The sequence below is a fragment of the Xenopus tropicalis genome, chromosome 3 (assembly GCF_000004195.4).
Source record: "Xenopus tropicalis strain Nigerian chromosome 3, UCB_Xtro_10.0, whole genome shotgun sequence".
In the NCBI taxonomy this organism is placed as follows: domain Eukaryota; kingdom Metazoa; phylum Chordata; class Amphibia; order Anura; family Pipidae; genus Xenopus; species Xenopus tropicalis.
The window spans coordinates 31,273,199-31,295,397 of NC_030679.2; the positions used below are offsets into that span (position 1 = coordinate 31,273,199).

The window sequence follows — 22,199 nt, forward strand, 5'->3', positions numbered from 1 at the left end:
GCGGAGGTTCACCTTCCAGCAGGACAACACCCCTAAACATAAAGCCAGGGCAACAATGGAATGGTTTAAAACAAAACATATCCATATGTTAGAATGGCCCAGTCAAAGTCCAGATCTAAATCCAATCGAGAATCTGTGGCAAGATCTGAAAACTGCTGTTCACAAACTCTGTCCATCTAATCTGACTGAGCTGGAGCTGTTTTGCAAAGAAGAATGGGCAAGTATTTCAGTCTGTAGATGTGCAAAGCTGGTAGAGACATACCCTAAAAGACTGGCAGCTGTAATTGCAGCAAAAGGTGGTTCTACAAAGTATTGACTCAGGGGGCTGAATAATTACGCACACCCCACTTTGCAGTTATTTATTTTTAAAAAATGTTTGGAATCATGTATGATTTTCGTTCCACTCACGTGTACACCACTTTGTATTGGTCTTTGACGTGGAATTCCAATAAAATTAATTCATGTTTGTGGCTGTAATGTGACAAAATGTGGAAAAGTTCAAGGGGGCCGAATACTTTTGCAAGCCACTGTATAAGATGGTTTAAAAGGCAAAGTGGGAAATGTTGGTGAGGTTGGATTAAATTGTGGTTTTATGATATGGTAGCAAAGAGAATTTGTGCTGGGGTTTCCAGCAACATATGGGCCCACAAAGTGGTATGGTAGATTACAGGGGAAATGTTATTTTTTGCAATCCTGGTTAGATATATTTTGTATATACACTAGGGGGCTGATTTACTAACCCACGAATCCGACCCGAATTGGAAAAGTTCCGACTTGAAAACGAACATTTTGCGACTTTTTCGTATGTTTTGCGATTTTTTCGGATTCTTTACGAATTTTTCGTTACCAATACGATTTTTGCGTAAAAACGCGAGTTTTTCGTATCCATTACGAAAGTTGCGTAAAAAGTTGCGCATTTTTCGTAGCGTTAAAACTTACGCGAAAAATGCACAACTTTTCGCGTAAGTTTTAACGCTACGAAAAATGCGCAACTTTTTACGCAACTTTCGTAATGGATACGAAAACTCTCGTTTTTACGCAAAAATCGTATTGGTAACGAAAAATTCGTAAAGAATCCGAAAAAATCGCAAAACATACGAAAAAATCGCAAAATACCGATCATTATGAAAAAAACGCAATCGGACTCCATTCGACCCGTTCGTGGGTAAGTAAATCAGCCCCTAAGGATGCCCAAGCTTTGGCCCTCCTGCTGTTGTTGAACTCTTCTGAAACTCTTCTGAAACATTTTTATGATTACTCCGCAAGTCTCGTTGCTTTAGACTTACACAGTATCTGTAGTGGTATAAGGTTTGTAACCGCTGAGCAATGGCCATTGTACAGTACAGGAAAGTTATATTACCATAATATCATGTAAATACTACCTGTATATAAAATCCCCCGCATTAAATGGAGACAGACAAGTATACGTATAAGTTGCACTGTATTTATTGTATTGCCCTTCCAGGCTGGAAAAATACACCCAGATGGGCATACAACGGTAGAAAAGAATGGCCATGTCTATTGCAGAATAACTTCTGCCCCCTCCAGACAGGCCAGTATTCAGTATAAATGTAACACTGTTTTGGGATACTTATATGTATTGGGAGTTAGCTGATAGAAATACAATAACAATATAATACAAGAGCCATCAATATCATTTAATTTATATCTTTATAAAGGGAAGTTAGTGATATCAGTTCAGTTAAATAATATCAGTTAAATAATATAGCCCTTTTGTAAAATAGGAGGATGTTAGAAGTCACCTTGGCTTTAATATTGTTGTACAACATTTCCGTGACTTTTAGACAGGTATGCGACACGTTATCTGGAAACCCGTTATCCAGGAAGTTCTGAATTACGGAAAGGCCATCTTCCTTAGACCCAGTTTTAATCAAATAATTCACATTTTTAAAAATGATTTCCTTTTTCTTTGTAATAATACTTGATCCCAGCTATACATCCCAAGGTACAATTAATCCTTATTAAAGGCAAAACAATATAATTGGTTTGATTACTGTTTAACTAATTTTTAGTAGGCTTAAGGTATTACAGAAAGACCCCTTATCCTGAACCACCCCCACCCCCCGAGCATTCTGGATAACAGGTCACATATCTGTATTCAAGTTTACATTAGAGGATACGTTATTCCTTACATAATTTGGATCAGTAATTCAAAGTACAGATGAAGCGCTGGACTTCCCAAAAGATATCTGGTTGCAACCAGTTGTAATTTTAAATAGGATAAGGGTTTGCACAGTGGTAGTATTAAAAAAATAATCCTTTATATAATATGCAAAAAAATTAACAGCAATCAATTTTAATTACAATATTACAGAAAATAATACATGAGATTGTAAGATAATACATTCCGCAAAATGTGCACAGGCAAAAAGAAGACACACAAATTAGCGGATACACTTGCCAAAGATGAGAATTACCCCAATGTTTCGGATTGTGTTTTCTGTGTGCAAACCCTTATCCTATTTAAAATTACTGTTTTAGGTACCCTATATGGGGGTACAGTTTTTGTTTTTTTTGCACCAAACACCTATATTGCTTTTTTTGTATGTGAAGTGAGTGCCCTCCATTTATTTACATTTACTATATGTTACAACCAGTTGTGATATCACAAGATAACTATTTTAGTTAACCCAAACTGCAATGAAAAGGTCACCACTAGATGCTCCTAGTGAGCTTAGTCACTCAGTACACATTGTAAAACCCAAGACAGGCACATTTGTGAACGTGCTTGCTGGAATGCCTTTGATCTTCTCCAGTGTCACATTTGGCTTCTATGATAATGAAGTGTTAGCTCTGGAGACTAGTCACAGATTATTTAGATGTGCAGTGTAATGATAAAGTGTATCTATCAGTTGGATGCAGCCTTTGAATTACTGGTGAAAGTTAAAAGCTATAGGAGAAACACCAATATGTGTTCTCTGGTTCCTCATATTGTGTATATATAAATATCAGTATGCAGCGTAATATATTAAAATAAAACCCATACCATACATGTGCTCTTGTAGCTCAATGAGTAAGTGAAGATGTACAGTGGCGTGTATGAATGTATTTGTTTGTTTATATAGTACCAAAATTGTATGCAGTGCTTTACAAGGTGTGAACACAAACAGGGGTATCGTTATAAGAAATTATGTTATAATAAGTAGAGAGGTTTTGTTTATTACTCTGCTGCTAGATCTGTATATATATTATTTGCTGCGCAGGAGTAAACTGACACTACAGCTCCTTGCACCTTAATAAATGCTATTGTCAGGCACAATATTTGTGGCTAAACCCTGTGTATCAGTTTCTTAAACTTGTTGTGTCTTGCTCTGGAATACAACTCTCAGAACCGTAATAAGTAATGCCCAGTGAGGATTTCTGAACATTATTTCTCTTTTCACTTTCTTTGTGTATTCAGTATGTGTGTTATAACCCTTAGAAGGCCCGGACTGGCAATCTGTGTATTCTGGCAAATGACATAGGGGCTGCTATAAGATGCTGTAGTAGACAGTTGGGATTTATTGGGCCTGTGGGTGGGTTATTTGGGCCCGGCAGTTATATCTTGATATTAGGGTTACCACTTAGATTGTAAGCTCTACGGGGCAGGGACCTCCTTCCTACTGTGTCTCATACCACATGGCACTTACTCCCTGTGTATTTATACTTATTTATTGTATTTATTATAACACTTGTCCTCCCTGTGTGTAATTTTGTATATTGTAAGATTGTACAGCGCTGCGTACCCTTGTGGCGCTTTATAAATAAAGTTATACAGACATACAGTCGTATGCAAAGCCCCTGACTAAAAAATAAGCCAGCAGCCCTCCCTAATGGGATCACTGCTCTTCCGCTTTCATCAAGCTTCCTCGCAAAGCTCAATCACGCCTCGGTTGGACCTCATTGGCTCTACAGACCGGTTTCGCCTTTCTTGAGGCTCATCAGTGTAGTGCAGGGTTTTCTGATCAGCTTAGGTAGAGTCACCGTGTGGCTTCACAAACAAATCATTAATAATTTGTTATATAATGATAATTATAAAAGCTGATCAGATTCCCAACTACAGACCGGTTTCTTCTTTCTTGAGGCTCGTCGGTGTAGTGCAGGGTTTTCTGATCTTCAGTATCCTCTGCCTTTACGGTTTTCTGGCTTCCTTTGCAATCAGCCTTTTCAACAAGGAGCTCATAGTGATGGCACCTGCTATCTTTAAGACTTCTGCTTGTTCTCCCTGCGGAGCGGCGAACAGTGAGAGATGGACCTGGTGAGTAGCTCTAATAGCAGGGGTATTGCGCACAACCACTGTTACATTCTTCACGATCCACGGCTATCTGCTTAGGTATTGGAGTGGAGAGAGGGAAGAGGAGCACTGCGGCTTTACTTGCAATGAGACGCATAAATGAAAAATCTATCCTGTAAGTAGAATTCTACGTGCGGTTATACGCTGGTTAAATCGTATTACACCAGTGTGCGTTTTTTATCATAATTGCAGAGCACCATTGGAACGTGGAGTGAGTTGCTGTACATAGCGCACCTTTGGAGGACTTTTACTTTATTCAAGTGGACTTTTGGATCCACGGTTTTGTGGTGCTGCTTAGTTTAATTTACTTTATTGGTCTTTTTATTCATATAGCGAGTTGTTATATCATATTGTGTACCTCACCAAATGTGCAAGTGCTTTATTTGCGTGTTTTATTCAAAGGCGAAGAAAACTTAGTCATTGGCCCTCCCACCCTCCCCATGCCAATAGACTGTTAGTTTTCAGTTTTCTCATTTGGTGTCTTTAATGTTAGTTCTTTTTTTAGTTCCATTATATAAAGTTCTCTTTCAAACATTCAAAGGAATGTTATTGGACCCTGGTTTTATCCATACTGTGAATAGCCCAAAAACAGGCTTGTGGTCCGATTGTCTCATAAGTGAGCAAGAGCCATATTTGAGAACATGGATATCATCCTGATGCCGGCTCTTGTACATCACTCGATCAGTGTAGGAAGGCGTCCTCTGTTTCTTACTGGTGTCATAGTCATCGGATCCGATATTAAATCTATATGTGGGACGGAAATGTATTTCGCCTTCCTTAAATCCTTTGAATATAGAACCTTTAGTCACCTCTTCTGCCAGCTGATCATACTGCAGGAGGGACCTCATGTCATTTTCTGGAAGGTTCTCTAGGATGGAATCAACTTCACTCCGACTCTTGCTCAAGCGGAAATTGAAGTCCCCAAACCAGAAGACTTCATCAAACCGGCTTGTTGCATCGTCGGGATCAGAGTAAATGGGATTTGTGTCAGGAACATTTTTTGGGAGCTGCAGGTTTTTGATTATTTTCTCATAATTCTGTATTCTTTGCTTTACCTTGGAATCTCCTGCCGCAAAGTGGGCATTGATAAAAAGGAATGAGGTTCCAAAGAATGTAAATGAAGCAGCCAGAGCCCCTTTGGTCTTAATCATTGGGAAGAATCTCGTAGTGACAGTTGAACATTCAACCTCAGAGCAGAACCACGCAAGATCTCGCCTGATAAACAGAGACAGGTACAGGACACCGTGAGCTGCTGAGTGGAGCAAGACATAACGATCCCCCAGTGTCAGCTTCAGACGGTATTCCCATTCTTGCCTGTAGGGGCAGCCTTCTTGCACTCCAATAACATACAAGTCTTGTGCAGACTCAGCACCCGATGGAAACAGGAAATCATCCAGTCTCTCTGGAAGATCCTTTTTTCCATTCATATTCCAGGTGGCAATAAAGATCCTCAGATTTTTTTGTGGAAGATGTTGTTCCAGTTCATCTTCTCCAAGTAAGCCTTGACCAACCAAGAGCCTCTCTTCTAGATGCCTCTTATGGCTGGTCTGGCTGTGAGAAACGCTAATGCGCTTTTTAGTGGTGTTACTGAAACACCAGTCAATGGCTAGTCCGAAGATTAATACCAGGAGAGCAAAGAGATAAACTAGCGAGTTCTCGTCATTCTCCTCATCTTCATCATTCTCTATTTCTTCATATTCTGGGTTTTCTTTGTGGAACTCCATAGATGTGTGACGCGTATAAAGAAGCGCTGTGAATATCATTACTGATATTAGATGGGCCCAACCCATCCCCCTTCTATAGGGATGTCTCCAATAACGGCCAACAGTCCAGTTAATGGCAACTGCCAAGGTAAATACCATTAGTATAACTGAACCCAATGGGTAGATCTCTTCAATATCCGTATCTTTAACATTTCTAAATAATTCCAATTCTTCTGGTGTCAGGATGACTTTCTGAGTCAGTGAAGAGCGATCAGAGGAATGAAAACATTGTTCCAATAGGATAAGAAAAGCAATGAAAGGTGTGAAATTCATTGTTAGGGAAAGGTTGCTGAGCTCTAGTCAGCAGATGTTGTTCGAAGCAAGTCCCACTTCGAACTGAGCTCTGTGCTCAGTGTCGGGCTTTTATAGCCTGTTGTTGCCATGGTAACCGCATACTAATGAGCTTCTGTTTACTTATCAGTGATGTCACAATGGGGTTGCTATGGTGATCTTATCAGTGCCTTATCAGTGTTGCCATGGTGACTGCATACTAATTAGCTCTTGTTTCCTTGTTGTTACTTATCAGTGATGTCACAATGCGGTTGCTATTGCTATTATTATGGGATATATATATGGTTGGTGATTATTATGGGATATATTGGTTTGAGATTATTATGGGATATATATGGTTAGTGATTATTATGGGATATATATGGTTGGTGATTATTATGGGATATATATGCTTGGTGATTATTATGAGATATATTGGTTTGAGATTATTATGGGATATATATGGTTGGTGATTATTATGGGATATATTGGTTTGAGATTATTATGGGATATATATGGTTGGTGATTCTTATGGGATATATTGGTTTGAGATAATTATGGAATATATATGGTTGGTGATTATTATGAGATATATATTTTTTGTGATTATTAGGGGATATAATGGTTTAAAAATAAATTAAAGATAACAGAGAGAGAAATGCATGTATATTGTCTCCCTTAGTAGGGATGTTTAAGTGCAACAAATGTGTCAGATATAAATTTGTTCAGAAAGGTTATGTACGGTGTTTTTTATTATATTGGTAAAACTAAAAGTGGGGGAACATGGAGGGGCCAAAAAAGATAGAAAATCATGCTTCAAAACAATAAACCAATTCCTGTTTTATATAAACATTATTCAGAGGTACATGGGGGGAAATTTGAGGGTACAAAAATTACTGTGATTAAGGAAATTTCTAATAATGACATGAAAAAAGGAGGAGATTTTAATCATTTATTGCTTAGGTTGGAACAGAAAATTATATTTGAATAGTAAACTAATCATTAAGGTTGAGGAGACTGCCTCATACAGATAAAAGCAAACAAAAGGAATTCTGGGAATGAATTCCAAACTCCTAAAAAAAATCCTATTTACATGGGTTTATCCTATAGGCTAGAACAGTGCTGTCCAACTTCTGTTGTACCGAGGGCCGGAATTTTTCCGACCTACGTGGTGGAGGGCCGATAATGGAAGCCAGTTTTGACCACTCCCCTTTTTGAAACCGCACCCACTTGAAACCACACCCATGTTATCACATGACCATACCCATATTAATGGTTGTAGTACAGCAAAAACCTGCCATACTCTGCCTGCCCTACCCTGCCTGTGTGCCATACTCTGCCTGCCCTACCCTGCCTGTGTGTGCCATACTCTGCCTGCCCTACCCTGCCTGCGTGCCATACTTTCACTGTGTGTGCCATTCTTGGCTGGTTTGTGCCATACTTGGCCTGTGTGTGCCATACTCTGCTTGCCTTACTCTGCCTGTGTGTACTCTGCCTTCCCTACCCTGCCTGTGTGTGCCATACTCTGCCTTCCCTACCCTGCCTGTGTGTGCCATACCTTCACTGTGTGTGCCATTCTAGGCTGGTTTGTGCCAAACTTGGCCTGTGTGTGCCATACTCTGCTTGCCTTACTCTGCCTGTGTGTGCCATACTCTGCCTTCCCTACCCTGCCTGCGTGTGCCATACTTTCACTCTGTGTGCCATTCTTGGCTGGTTTGTGCCAAACTTGGCTTGTGTGCGCAATACTCTGCCTGCCCTACTCTGCCTGTGTGTGTGCCATACTCTGCCTTCCCTACCCTGCCTGTGTGTGCCATACTCTGCTTGCCCTATGCTGCCTGTGGGTATGGCACACACAGGCAGCCAACAGTGACACAATGCTGGCACTGCTCCTACAGTCTGCACAATAACTATATATTAAAAAACTTTTTAATTGCAGTACCACCTCAGTATATGTTCTTTTTGTAGTATGCAAGGATTATTTGTGGGTTTCTACTGCTCCTGAGGTGTGAACAGGGGAACAATGGGGGTGATTACAGCCTGAGCCTGAGGTGTGAACACTGCAGGGGGTGAACAATGCAGAGATTAAAAGGTGTGAACAACACAGGGAATTACATATTTAAACAATACAGCCTGATTACAGCCTGAATCTGAGGTGAGAACCATGCAGGGGGGGCAGTTAATCTCAGTACTGATACTATTTAAATCTTACACAAGGGTAAGCCATCAAAGCAGCCAGACAGGTGGGGGGCCACACAGAGGGGGGTCGCGGGCCGCCAGTTGGACAGCACTGGGCTAGAAGCTCACCCACTGGGTTTAAAGGAGAAGGAAAGGCTAAGTCACTTGGGGGTGCCAAAATGTTAGGCACCCCCAAGTGACTTAGATCGCTTACCTTTTACCCCGGGCTGGTGCCCCTGTACGAAGAGAACAGCACCAGCCCGGGGTAGCAGCGAGCACTTCCTCCTTATATATATGGTTGGTGATTATTATGGGATATATTGCTTTGAGATTTTTATGGGAAATAAATGGTTTGTGATTATTATGGGATATATATGGTTGGTGATTATTATGGGATATATTGGTTTGAGATTATTATGGGATATATATGGTTAGTGATTATTATGGGATATATTGGTTTGAGATTATTATGGGATATATATGGTTAGTGATTATTATTGGATATATTGGTTTGAGAATATTATGGGATATATATGGTTGGTGATTATTATGGGATATATTGGTTTGAGATTATTATGGGATATATTGGTTTGAGATTATTATGGGATATATATGGTTGGTGATTATTATGGGATATATTGGTTTGAGATTATTATGGGATATATATGGTTGGTGATTATTATGGGATATATTGGTTTGAGATTATTATGGGATATATATGGTTGGTGATTATTATGGGATATATTAGTTTGAACTTATTATGGGATATATATGGTTGGTGATTATTATGGGATATATTGGTTTGAGATTATTATGGAATATATATGGTTGGTGATTATTATGAGATATATATTTTTTGTGATTATTAGGGGATATATTGGTTTAAGATTATTATGGGATATATTGGTTTAAGATTATTATGGGATATATATGGTTGGTGATTATTATGGGATATATTGGTTTCAGATTATTATGAGATATATATGGTTAGTGATTATTATGAGATATGTTGCTTTGAGATTATTATGGGATATATTGGTTTAAGATTATTATGGGATAGAGCTGGGCGGTATGACCAAAAATTTATATCACTGTATTTTTCAAAATTATATCGGTATCACGGTATTTGACGGTATATAAATAAAAAATAAATAATAAATATTGGTGGCCCCCCCAACACCAACCCCAGCCCCCCCAACCACAACCCCCCCCAACCCCCCAGCCACAACCCCCCAACCCCCCAGCCACAACCCCCCCCAACCCCCCAGCCACAACCCCAGCCTCCCCAACCCCCCCAGCCCCCCCAACCCCAGTCACAACCCCCCCAGCCACAACCCCCCCAGCCCCAGCCACAACCCCCCCAACCCCAGCCCCAGCCACAACCCCCCCAACCCCAGCCCCAGCCACAACCCCCCCAACCCCAGCCCCAGCCACAACCCCCCCAACCCCAGCACCAGCCACAACCCCCCCAACCCCAGCACCAGCCACAACCCCCCAACCCCAGCACCAGCCACAACCCCAGCACCAGCCACAACCCCAGCACCAGCCACAACCCCCCAACCCCAGCACCAGCCACAACCCCAGCACCAGCCACAACCCCAGCACCAGCCACAACCCCCCCAGCACCAGCCACAACCCCCCCAGCCCCAGCCCAACTTACCCAACTTGTGGTTCCTCCAGCTCCAGCGATGCGTCCTAGCGACGTCGCGTGCGCGCCGACGTCACATGCGCGCCGACGTCACGTACGCACGGGCGCAACCCGGATGTAATTGGAGAAAAACTGCAGGAGGCGCGCATACCGGTATAGCGGTATGTTCAAAAATCATATCGTTTTTTTTTCAAAAACCGGTATACCGGTTAAACCGGTATACCGCCCAGCACTATTATGGGATATATATGGTTGGTGATTATTATGGGATATATTGGTTTGAGATTATTATGAGATATATATGGTTAGTGATTATTATGATATGTTGGTTTGAGATTATTATGGGATATATATGGTTGGTGATTATTATGGGATATATTTGGTTGGTGATTATTATGGGATATATTTGGTTGGTGATTATTATGGGATATATATGGTTGGTGATTATTATGGGATATATTGGTTTTTAATTATTATGCAATATATATGGTTGGTGATTATTATGGGATATATTGGTTTGAGATTATTATGAGATATATATGGTTAGTGATTATTATGAGATATGTTGGTTTGAGATTATTATGGGATATATATGGTTGGTGATTATTATGGGATATATTGGTTTGAGATTATTATGGGACATATTGGTTTGAGATTATTATGGGATATATGTGGTTAGTGATTATTATGGGATATATATGGTTAGTGATTATTATGTGAGATGTTGGTTTGAGATTATTATGGGATATATATGGTTAGTGATTATTATGGGATATATATGGTTAGTTTTTTTATGGGATATATTGGTTTGAGATTATTATAATATTTGTTTAGATGGTACCAAAATTGTATGCAGTGCTTTACAAGGTTTGAGTACAAACAGGGGTATATTTATAATTAGTTGTTTTATAATAATTATAGAGGTTGCAAGTTCAAACCCTATAATTATTTTTTTTCTTAGATCACAATATTGTTTATTACTCTACTGCTAGATCTGTATAGATATTATTTGCTGTGCAGGACTAAACTGATACTACAGCTCCTTTGAACTTAATAAATGATATTGTCAGGCATAATATTTGTGGCTAAACCCTGTGTATCAGTTCCTTATACTTGTGTGACAGTCTTGCTCTGGACTACAACTCTCAGAAACTTGATAATCAGTAATGCCCAGTGAGGATTTCTGAACATTATTTCTCATTTCACTTTCTTTGTGAATTCAGTATGTGTGTTATAACCCTTAGAAGGCCCGGACTGGCAATCTGTGGATTCTGGCAAATGACATAGGGGCTGCTATAAGATGCCGTAGTAGACAGTTGGGATTTATTGGGCCCGTGGGTTGGTCAGGCAGTTATATCTTGATATTAGGGTTACCACTTAGATTGTAAGCTCTACGGGGCAGGGACCTCCTTCCTACTGTGGTTTATACCACATGGCACTTACTCCGTGTAGTTATACTTATTTATTGTATTTATTATAATACTTGTCCTCCCTGTGTTTCATTTTGTATATTGTAATATTGTACAGCGCTGCGTACCCTTGTGGCGCTTTATAGATTAAGTTATACAGACATAAATGCATCCCCATGTTATTAATAGGGAAGAAACTATACGAAGGCCGGTATTTTTTCCAGAAAAGGTGGCAACCCTACTTAGTATCTTAGTATACTATATTGTCAGGGATGGTACATGGGTTGCTGCTATTTAAGACAACAACCACAAAGCATTGCAAAGCATTGCAACTTGTTTGGGGTAAAAAGACATGAGTGTCCATTTTGAATTCACCAGAAAGGTATATGGTTTGGGGGGGGGGGGGGTCAATATATTTTTATGTGTGTTTACCCCACAAAAATGTAGTAAATGTGTTGCATTTTCTCTAGCTAAAATTATCTCTGGGGCAATTTGTATGCACTAACTAACCTCACTTCTTCATATTTTAAGGAGGTGGATGCCAACTCCTATATAAAATATGGGAGTTGCCATCATCGACCAGAGCAAAATATAGAGAAAGCAAAAGATAAAGCAATGATAAACTGTCGATAGCAAAAGGGGATCACCAAGAAAGTAAAAAGATGCAGATAGTTATACAATTACAAAGCTGATTAAGAAAAATTGGGAGATATTAAAGCAAAATAAAGATCTAAAGCCCTTTATAGGAGATAAACCTAGAATAGTATTTAGACATGCTAGTAACTTTAAAGAGATGTTAGCTCCATCAAGATTAAAAGAAAATAAATTAAAGATAACACAAGAGAAATACATGTATATTGTCTCCCTTAGTAGGGATGTTTAAGTGCAACAAATGTGTCAGATATAAATTTGTTCAGAAAGGTTATGTACGGTGTTTTTTATTATATTGGTAAAACTAAAAGTGGGGGAACATGGAGGGGCCATAAAAAGATAGAAAATCATGCTTCAAAACAATAAACCAATTCCTGTTTTATATAAACATTATGCAGAGGTACATGGGGGGAAATTTGAGGGTACAAAAATTACTGTGATTAAGGGAATTTCTAATAATGACATGAAAAAAGGAGGAGATTTTAATCATTTATTGCTTAGGTTGGAACAGAAAATTATATTTGAATAGCAAACTAATCATTAAGGTTGAGGAGACTGCCTCATACAGATAAAAGCAAACAAAAGGAATTCTGGGAATGAATTCCAAACTCCTAAAAAAAATCCTATTTACATGGGTTTATCCTATAGGCTAGAAGCTCACCCACTGGGTTTAAAGGAGAAGGAAAGGCTAAGTCACTTGGGGGTGCCAAAATGTTAGGCACCCCCAAGTGACTTAGATCGCTTACCTTTTACCCCGGGCTGGTGCCCCTGTACGAAGAGAACAGCACCAGCCCGGGGTAGCAGCGAGCGCTCCCTCCTTTGTGATTCGCTGCGCGCGCATGCACAGTAGAGTGAAAGGCCAAACTTAAACAAGAAAGTCGGCTTTTTACTCTACTGCGCATGCGCCGGCCCACGGATTTCGCCAGCAGAAGAAAAAGGAAGCGCTCACTACAAGTACCCTGGGCTGGTGCTTTTTTCTCCTAACAGGGGCACCAGCCCAGGGTACAAGGTAAGCGATCTAAGTCACTTGGGGGTGCCTAACATTTTGCCTTTAATTGCCATTAATTGCCTTGGTAAGGCTCTAGCTGGCGGCTGGAAAGAAAAAAAGAAAAAGCTTCCTTTTTTCATCAAGCTTCAGCGCAAAGCTCAATCTTCATTGGCTATGATGCTGCCACTGCACAAAGCTCTACAGACCGGTTTCGCCTTTCTTGAGGCTCATCAGTGTAGTGCAGGGTTTTCTGATCAGCTTAGGTAGAGTCACCGTGTGGCTTCACAAACAAACCATTAATAATTTGTTATATAATGATAATTATAATAGCTGATCAGATTCCCAACTACAGACCGGTTTCTTCTTTCTTGAGGCTTGTCAGTGTAGTGCAGGGTTTTCTGATCTTCAGTATCCTCTGCCTTTATGGTTTTCTGGCTTCCTTTGCAATCAGCCTTTTCAACAAGGAGCTCATAGTGATGGCACCTTCTATCTTTAAGGCTTCTGCTTGTTCTCCCTGCGGAGCAGCGAACAGTAAGAGATTGGCCTGGTGAGTAGCTCTAATAGCAGGGGTATTGCGCACAACCACTGTTACATCCTTCACGATCCACGGCTATCTGCCTAGGTATTGGAGTGGAGAGAGGGAAGAGGTGCGCTGCGGCTTTACTTGCAATGAGACGCATATATGAAGAATCTATCCTGTAAGTAGAATTCTACGTGCGGTTATACGCTGGTTAAATCGTATTACACCAGTGTGCGTTTTTTATCATAACTGCAGAGCACCATTGGAACGTGGAGTGAGTTGCTGTACATAGCGCACCTTTGGAGGACTTTTACTTTATTCAAGTGGACTTTTGGATCCACGGTTTTGTGGTGCTGCTTAGTTTAATTTACTTTATTGGTCTTTTTATTCATATAGCGAGTTGTTATATCATATTGTGTACCTCACTAAATATGCAAGTGCTTTATTTGCGTGTTTTATTCAAAGGCGAAGAAAACTTAGTCATTGGCCCTCCCACCCTCCCCATGCCAATAGACTGTTAGTTTTCAGTTTTCTCATTTGGTGTCTTTAATGTTAGTTCTTTTTTTAGTCCCATTATATAAAGTTCTCTTTCAAACATTCAAAGGAATGTTATTGGACCCTGGTTTTATCCATACTTTGAATAGCCCAAAAACAGGCTTGTGGTCCGATTGTCTCATAAGTGAGCAAGAGCCATATTTGAGAACATGGATATCATCCTGATGCCGGCTCTTGTACATCACTCGATCAGTGTAGGAAGGCGTCCTCTGTTTCTTACTGGTGTCATAGTCATCAGATCCGATATTAAATCTATATGTGGGACGGAAATGTATTTCGCCTTCCTTAAATCCTTTGAATATAGAACCTTTAGTCACCTCTTCTGCCAGCTGATCATACTGCAGGAGGGACCTCATGTCATTTTCTGGAAGGTTCTCTAGGATGGAATCAACTTCACTCCGACTCTTGCTCAAGCGGAAATTGAAGTCCCCAAACCAGAAGACTTCATCAAACCGGCTTGTTGCATCGTCGGGATCAGAGTAAATGGGATTTGTGTCAGGAACATTTTTTGGGAGCTGCAGGTTTTTGATTATTTTCTCATAATTCTGTATTCTTTGCTTTACCTTGGAATCTCCTGCCGCAAAGTGGGCATTGATAAAAAGGAATGAGGTTCCAAAGAATGTAAATGAAGCAGCCAGAGCCCCTTTGGTCTTAATCATTGGGAAGAATCTCGTAGTGACAGTTGAACATTCAACCTCAGAGCAGAACCACGCAAGATCTCGCCTGATAAACAGAGACAGGTACAGGACACCGTGAGCTGCTGAGTGGAGCAAGACATAACGATCCCCCAGTGTCAGCTTCAGACGGTATTCCCATTCTTGCCTGTAGGGGCAGCCTTCTTGCACTCCAATAACATACAAGTCTTGTGCAGACTCAGCACCCGATGGAAACAGGAAATCATCCAGTCTCTCTGGAAGATCCTTTTTTCCATTCATATTCCAGGTGGCAATAAAGATCCTCAGATTTTTTTGTGGAAGATGTTGTTCCAGTTCATCTTCTCCAAGTAAGCCTTGACCAACCAAGAGCCTCTCTTCTAGATGCCTCTTATGGCTGGTCTGGCTGTGAGAAACGCTAATGCGCTTTTTAGTGGTGTTACTGAAACACCAGTCAATGGCTAGTCCGAAGATTAATACCAGGAGAGCAAAGAGATAAACTAGCGAGTTCTCGTCATTCTCCTCATCTTCATCATTCTCTATTTCTTCATATTCTGGGTTTTCTTTGTGGAACTCCATAGATGTGTGACGCGTATAAAGAAGCGCTGTGAATATCATTACTGATATTAGATGGGCCCAACCCATCCCCCTTCTATAGGGATGTCTCCAATAACGGCCAACAGTCCAGTTAATGGCAACTGCCAAGGTAAATACCATTAGTATAACTGAACCCAATGGGTAGATCTCTTCAATATCCGTATCTTTAACATTTCTAAATAATTCCAATTCTTCTGGTGTCAGGATGACTTTCTGAGTCAGTGAAGAGCGATCAGAGGAATGAAAACATTGTTCCAATAGGATAAGAAAAGCAATGAAAGGTGTGAAATTCATTGTTAGGGAAAGGTTGCTGAGCTCTAGTCAGCAGATGTTGTTCGAAGCAAGTCCCACTTCGAACTGAGCTCTGTGCTCAGTGTCGGGCTTTTATAGCCTGTTGTTGCCATGGTAACCGCATACTAATGAGCTTCTGTTTACTTATCAGTGATGTCACAATGGGGTTGCTATGGTGATCTTATCAGTGCCTTATCAGTGTTGCCATGGTGACTGCATACTAATTAGCTCTTGTTTCCTTGTTGTTACTTATCAGTGATGTCACAATGCGGTTGCTATTGCTATTATTATGGGATATATATATATATATGGTTGGTGATTATTATGGGATATATATGGTTAGTGATTATTATGGGATATATATGGTTGGTTATTATTATGGGATATATTGGTTTGAGATTATTATGGGATATATTGGTTTGAGATTATTATGGGATATATTGGTTTGAGATTATTATGGGATATATATGGTTGGTGATTCTTATGGGATATATTGGTTTGAGATTATTATGGAATATATATGGTTGGTGATTATTATGAGATATATATTTTTTGTGATTATTAGGGGATATATTGGTTCGAGATTATTATGGGATATATATGGTTGGTGATTATTATGGGATATATTGGTTTGAGAAATATATGGTTAGTGATTATTATGAGATATGTTGGTTTGAGATTATTATGGGATATATATGGTTAGTGATTATTATGGGATATATTTGGTTGATTGTTATGGGATATATATGGTTGGTGATTATTATGGGATATATTTGGTTGGTGATTATTATGGGATATATTGGTTTTTAATTATTATGCAATATATATGGTTGGTGATTATTATGGGATATATTAGTTTGAAATTATTATGGGATATATATGGTTGGTGATTCTTATGGGATATATTGGTTTGAGATTATTATGGGACATATTGGTTTGAGGTTATTATGGGATATATATGGTTAGTGATTATTATGGGATATATATGGTTAGTGATTATCATGTGAGATGTTGGTTTGAGATTATTATGGGATATATATGGTTAGTTTTTTTATGGGATATATTGGTTTGAGATTATTATAATATTTGTTTAGATGGTACCAAAATTGTATGCAGTGCTTTACAAGGTTTGAGTACAAACAGGGGTATATTTATAATTAGTTGTTTTATAATAATTATAGAGGTTGCAAGTTCAAACCCTTATAATTATTTTTTTTCTTAGATCACAATATTGTTTATTACTCTACTGCTAGATCTGTATAGACATTATTTGCTGTGCAGGACTAAACTGATACTACAGCTCCTTTGAACTTAATAAATGATATTGTCAGGCACAATATTTGTGGCTAAACCCTGTGTATCAGTTCCTTATACTTGTGTGACAGTCTTGCTCTGGACTACAACTCTCAGAAACTTGATAATCAGTAATGCCCAGTGAGGATTTCTGAACATTATTTCTCATTTCACTTTCTTTGTGAATTCAGTATGTGTGTTATAACCCTTAGAAGGCCCGGACTGGTAATCTGTGGATTCTGGTAAATGACAAAGGGGCTGCTATAAGATGTCGTAGTAGACAGTTGGGATTTATTGGGCCTGTCGGTTTGTCAGGCAAATATATCTTGATATTAGGGTTACCACTTAGATTGTAAGCTCTACGGGGCAGGGACCTCCTTCCTACTGCGTCTTATACCACATCGCACTTACTCCGTGTATTTATACTTATTTATTGTATTTATTATAACACTTGTCCTCCTTGTGTGTAATTTTGTATATTGTAATATTGTACAGCGCTGTGTACGCTTGTGGTGCTTTATAAATTAAGTTATACAGACATAAATACATCCCCATGTTATTAATAGGGAAGAAACTATACGAAGGCCGGTATTTTTTCCAGAAAAGGTGGCAACCCTACTTAGTAATTCCAGTTGAGTTATCAGTAGCAAACAACGTCAAGTGCCATTAAACAAGTAAAAGGCAGCGAAATAGACCAAACAGAAAGATAAGTGATAAAAAGTAACAATAATAAAAAAAAATTGTAGCATCACAGAGCAACAGGTCAGTGACCCCCAATTTGAAATCTAGAAAGAGGCAGAAGAGAAGTCAAATGCCTATAACATACTAAAAGTTATTTTTTAAGTTGTTTTATCTTTCCTTTAAACTGTGTCAGGGGTGGTATAGTGTTTATCTTAAATTCCATGTCCAAATTCCATGTGCTGAGAGGTTGCAATGGGTTACTGTACAGAGGCAAAATTGCCCCAGAGGTTTGGTGTGGACCAAGTCTTTTGAGAGCAGGAAAATGCTGCCACAGACTTGAGAGAACAGCAAGATTAAAGTCACAAGAGTCATAGCAAAGACTGAACCACCAAATTAATTGTAAGCTCAAATGAAGAATGTGAAGAAGCTACAGCAAATGTAGTTAAATAACCTGAAAATTGCTTTTTTCCCATTCTAGTGTTCTGTAACTTGTGGCAATGGTACAGAAGAAAGACAGGTTCATTGTGGTTCAGATATCAACAAATCCGCCAACTGTAGTGAGGAAAAGCCAGAAACAATACGGATATGCAGATTGTCTCCATGTTCTGGTATGTACTTTGTCTGCAATACATTGACAATTTAATGGAGTGTACTTTAAAATTAAACTTAAGTATCATGTAGATAGAATTAATTTTATTTATTGTGATTAGTCCAACTTCTTTGTGGTATTCAGCCACTATGAAAAGCAGAGGGAAGAAGTGAGGGAGGGGTTGAGTGACTCGTAGGGGTTGGGAAAAAGGTCTCTATGAGTCAGAGTCATATCATCATGGTTTCCTTTCAGTCTGTGGAATCAGGTAAGATACCATAAAGGACAGGCTTTGAGTCAGTATTCCAAAATTCTCACTTTGCCTTATGGCAAAAACACCCCAGGGTAAAGGGGCACATTTACTAATCCACGAACGTCCGGAAAGCGTTCGAATGCGTTTTTTTCGTAATGATCGGTATTTTGCGATTTTTTCGTAAATTGTCATGACTTTTTCATAGCCGTTACGACTTTTTCGGAAATTGTCGCAACTTTTTCGTAGTGTTATGACTTGTGCGAATTGTCGCGACTTTTTCGTAGCCATCGCGCCGAGTACGAAAGTTTCGGATTCAATCAAGCTTCAGTATCGTGACTTTCCTTGGGCCAGGTTGGAGCTGCAGAGTGCCATTGAGTCCTATGGGAGACTTTCCTTGGGCCGGGTTGGAGCTACAGAGTGCCATTAAGTCCTATGGGAGGCTTCCAAAATCATGCAAAGTCTGAAAGGTTTGCCCACCGTTTACGAGCGCTCAATACGAAAAAGTTGCGACAATATACGAAAAAGTCGTAACGGCGACGAAAAAATCACAAAAAATACGAAAAAGTCGCAAAATGTTTGTTTTCAATCCAAATTTTTCCCATTCAGATTCGTGGATTAGTAAATGTGCCCCCATGTGTCTCCTTTAGGCAGTTCCCAATGAGTAAAACAAGCATGGCTTGTGGTGTTTGAGCATGCCCATTAGGCCATGTAATAAGTGTGTAAAATGTTAGAACCCCTGTATTTAGAGTTTTGCATGTAGCAGAACATTCAGTACAAATGTTAATGGTTTCTTTCATTGTAGGAAATGCATCTGATCCATATAAGAAGAATTACATTGTACAATGGCTGTCAAAACTGGACCCAGACTATCCCCTTCACAAGATATCTTCAAGTAAAAGACCAATTTATAATTCTGCCTTTGGCATTAAATGCATGCTACACCAGCTCTGGACTATGCACTTTGCTCTTTTCCTCTCGTTACATTGGACAGTTCTAAATTCCTGAGTTTTACCTTGGGTTGAACCTCTTCTCTTATTCTGGGCACCTATGCTTGGTATGTTTCTCTTTCTCAAGCTATTGTAGCACTGGCAGCGGATAACATCTAAGGCTGTTTGTAACAGAGGATCTGCCAACCAGTTATTAAGTGCATGCCATTTTGGTGATGATGGAATGCTTCCTCGCTGGCTTTTGGTGCTGTTTAACACAGGAAAAGGTACTGGGAGTAAAGGGGATTATGTCACAATAATGACTTTCTATCGTATGTTTTTGAAAATTCTGTAGTTTGTCTCGATAACAATATTTCAAGAAATCTTTAAGCTGACTCAAATCTAAAGTTGCGTAACCTTGCTGCTGTTGACTGTTAATATACATATATATACATTGTGTGCGTGTATATATATAAATATCTATCTATATATTTGTGCTCTGCTTTTTCAGCCTTCAAAGCTGTCATTGTGCTAGATTAGTGAATTTTAAATTACAGTTATGGGATGTATTATCCGGAATGCTTGGGACCTAGATAAGGTGTTTTTTTCCTGTAATTTGGATCATTGTACGATTAGACATTAAATAAATCCAGTATTTTGCTGCCAATATGGATGAGTTTAGGTAGGATTAGGAAAAAGGTACTGCTTTATAATTAGAAAAAAGGAAATAGAATTATTTGCTTACAATAAACTCTATGGAAGATGACCTTCCTGTAAATTGGAGCTTGGATATTGAATTTCTGGATAAGAGATCCCATACCTGTACAATGCAAACTATTATATTGCTTTATATATATATATTCTTAATTATAGAACTATTACATTTAAGTTACTTTTTAATGAGAATATAAGATTATAAATGCAAAATATGCTATTTTTTTCATTTATCTACATTAGAGCTAAGAATACTGTGCAAAGTGTTTTAAAGGGGAACTGTTTTGGCTATTTAAAATCCCACCCATACTGCACTGAGTGTTTGTAGGTTTTGAGAGTTGAAATGGCTTAATAGTATGATCTCTCAATCTAAAATATTCTCCCTGGTGCAAACAACTGTGTGGCAGGTAGGTATTTTAGATTGCTAAGAAACACTGTGTAATCGGTTTTAGACCAGGGATTTGAATGACTGATACATGCTCCTCAGCCTAATAACTTTACCCTGGTACAGCCATTTGTTCCTGCTGTTAGTTTGGAAAGCATGTGTTATTTGCTGCAGTAAAACCATAAATGAAAACCATAAAAACAAATGTTTTTAGGCATACATTGCCCTTTGTTAGGTTAATGTTGTCATGATGGCAGTTCCCGTTTAAAACTGATACATAATTACCTAATACTAAGTTGCTGCTATTGCGATATTAATTGCACTTGGTCTTATCAAAGTATCAGGGAAGTGCTGCATGTCAGGCCCTGGCCCTGCATAGTATATAAGAGTATTATGAGATCATTGCCTTCAGTTTAGCTGATTTTTTGCTACAGGACTGTTAATCCAGGTAAATAAATGTATGGTGCTGTTTTAATAGTAGTTTCCTTTAAAAGCACTGTCTGCAATTACAATTAATAATGTGAAAGTTTAGTTAGTATAAGTATGTTTTGTAGACATTTTGCATACATAAAACTCAACAAGCTCATTTACAAAACACGGCAAGTTGCAAAGCTCTCTGTTCTTTGCACTTTGCAAGTTTTCCCCACTTCCTCCTGAGGATCCCAGAAAAGTTCCTGCTCTGTTAGCAGGGTCGGAATGGGGGGTGAATGGCCCACCGGGGCCCCCCACCCGACGTCCTCCCCCGAGCGCGTAAATTTAACGCATCATGGCAGGAGCGGTCGGGCAGGGAGAGCCCCACAAGGGTTGGGTCTGGGCAGCCGGGGCCCACTATAGCCGGGGCCCACCGGGATTTTTCCCGGTGTCCCGGCGGCCCAGTCCAACACTGTCTGTATGTAATGCTGCCTGTGTTCTGTGACACTACATGCAGGAGAGGTAGGAAGGTGGAGTGTGGCTTCTGACACATCCTCAGCTCATACATGAAGGTAGAGAGCACCAAGGGACATAAGAACTAGGCTTCCTAGCACCTTAACACCTAGGTTCCCTGGTGGCTAACCCAATGTGCTTTGAGCCATGTTTGGGCTAGGCACAATCTTTTAGGGCAAGGGAATCTAAGGGCTGTTCCTGTATAAATAGGCTCTTTTACCTTTTTACCTGTTAGGCTTTTTACTGTATTACTGACAGTGTTCAATATGAAAACCAAAGAAGAAAGTCTGAATGGGAGGGAATTGTTAATGAAATAAAGATGGATCAGCGCATTAACTGCAATTATTTAAATGTCCCGTTAAAACTGAAAATCAGCCAGGAATAGGGGCGGGAGCAAAAGTTGTCCAAAAAGCAAGTATGTGGTCAACCAGGCCAGAAGGTCAATCCACTGTATAAGGCTACAGTAGGTTTATATATCAACCAAGTGCGCTCAAACAGCAAGAAAAATGGTGTATTCCTTGGTTTGTGTGCATAGGATAAGAATACATCTGGCAAATATTCCGTCCAGCAATTATTTGGCAGTTACACTTTTACACACACTATTTCCCTGAGGGGATGGTCTG

The 22,199-nt window shown here is 39.5% G+C and overlaps 1 protein-coding gene and 2 pseudogenes across 1 annotated transcript in view; 1 reads left to right on the forward strand and 2 right to left on the reverse strand.

Annotated features, from left to right (window-relative positions):
- adamts2 (ADAM metallopeptidase with thrombospondin type 1 motif 2) overlaps nt 1-22,199 on the forward strand; it is a 151,444-nt gene that overhangs the window by 119,742 nt on the left and 9,503 nt on the right. The window contains exons 20-21 of the mRNA XM_012959749.3: nt 18,267-18,396; nt 19,430-19,519. Of these exons, the coding sequence (XP_012815203.2) occupies nt 18,267-18,396; nt 19,430-19,519 (220 nt within the window). The remainder of the gene's footprint in view (nt 1-18,266; nt 18,397-19,429; nt 19,520-22,199) is intronic.
- Nucleotides 4,749-6,330, reverse strand: LOC108646218 (annotated as a pseudogene).
- On the reverse strand, nt 14,236-15,817 carry LOC108646240 (annotated as a pseudogene).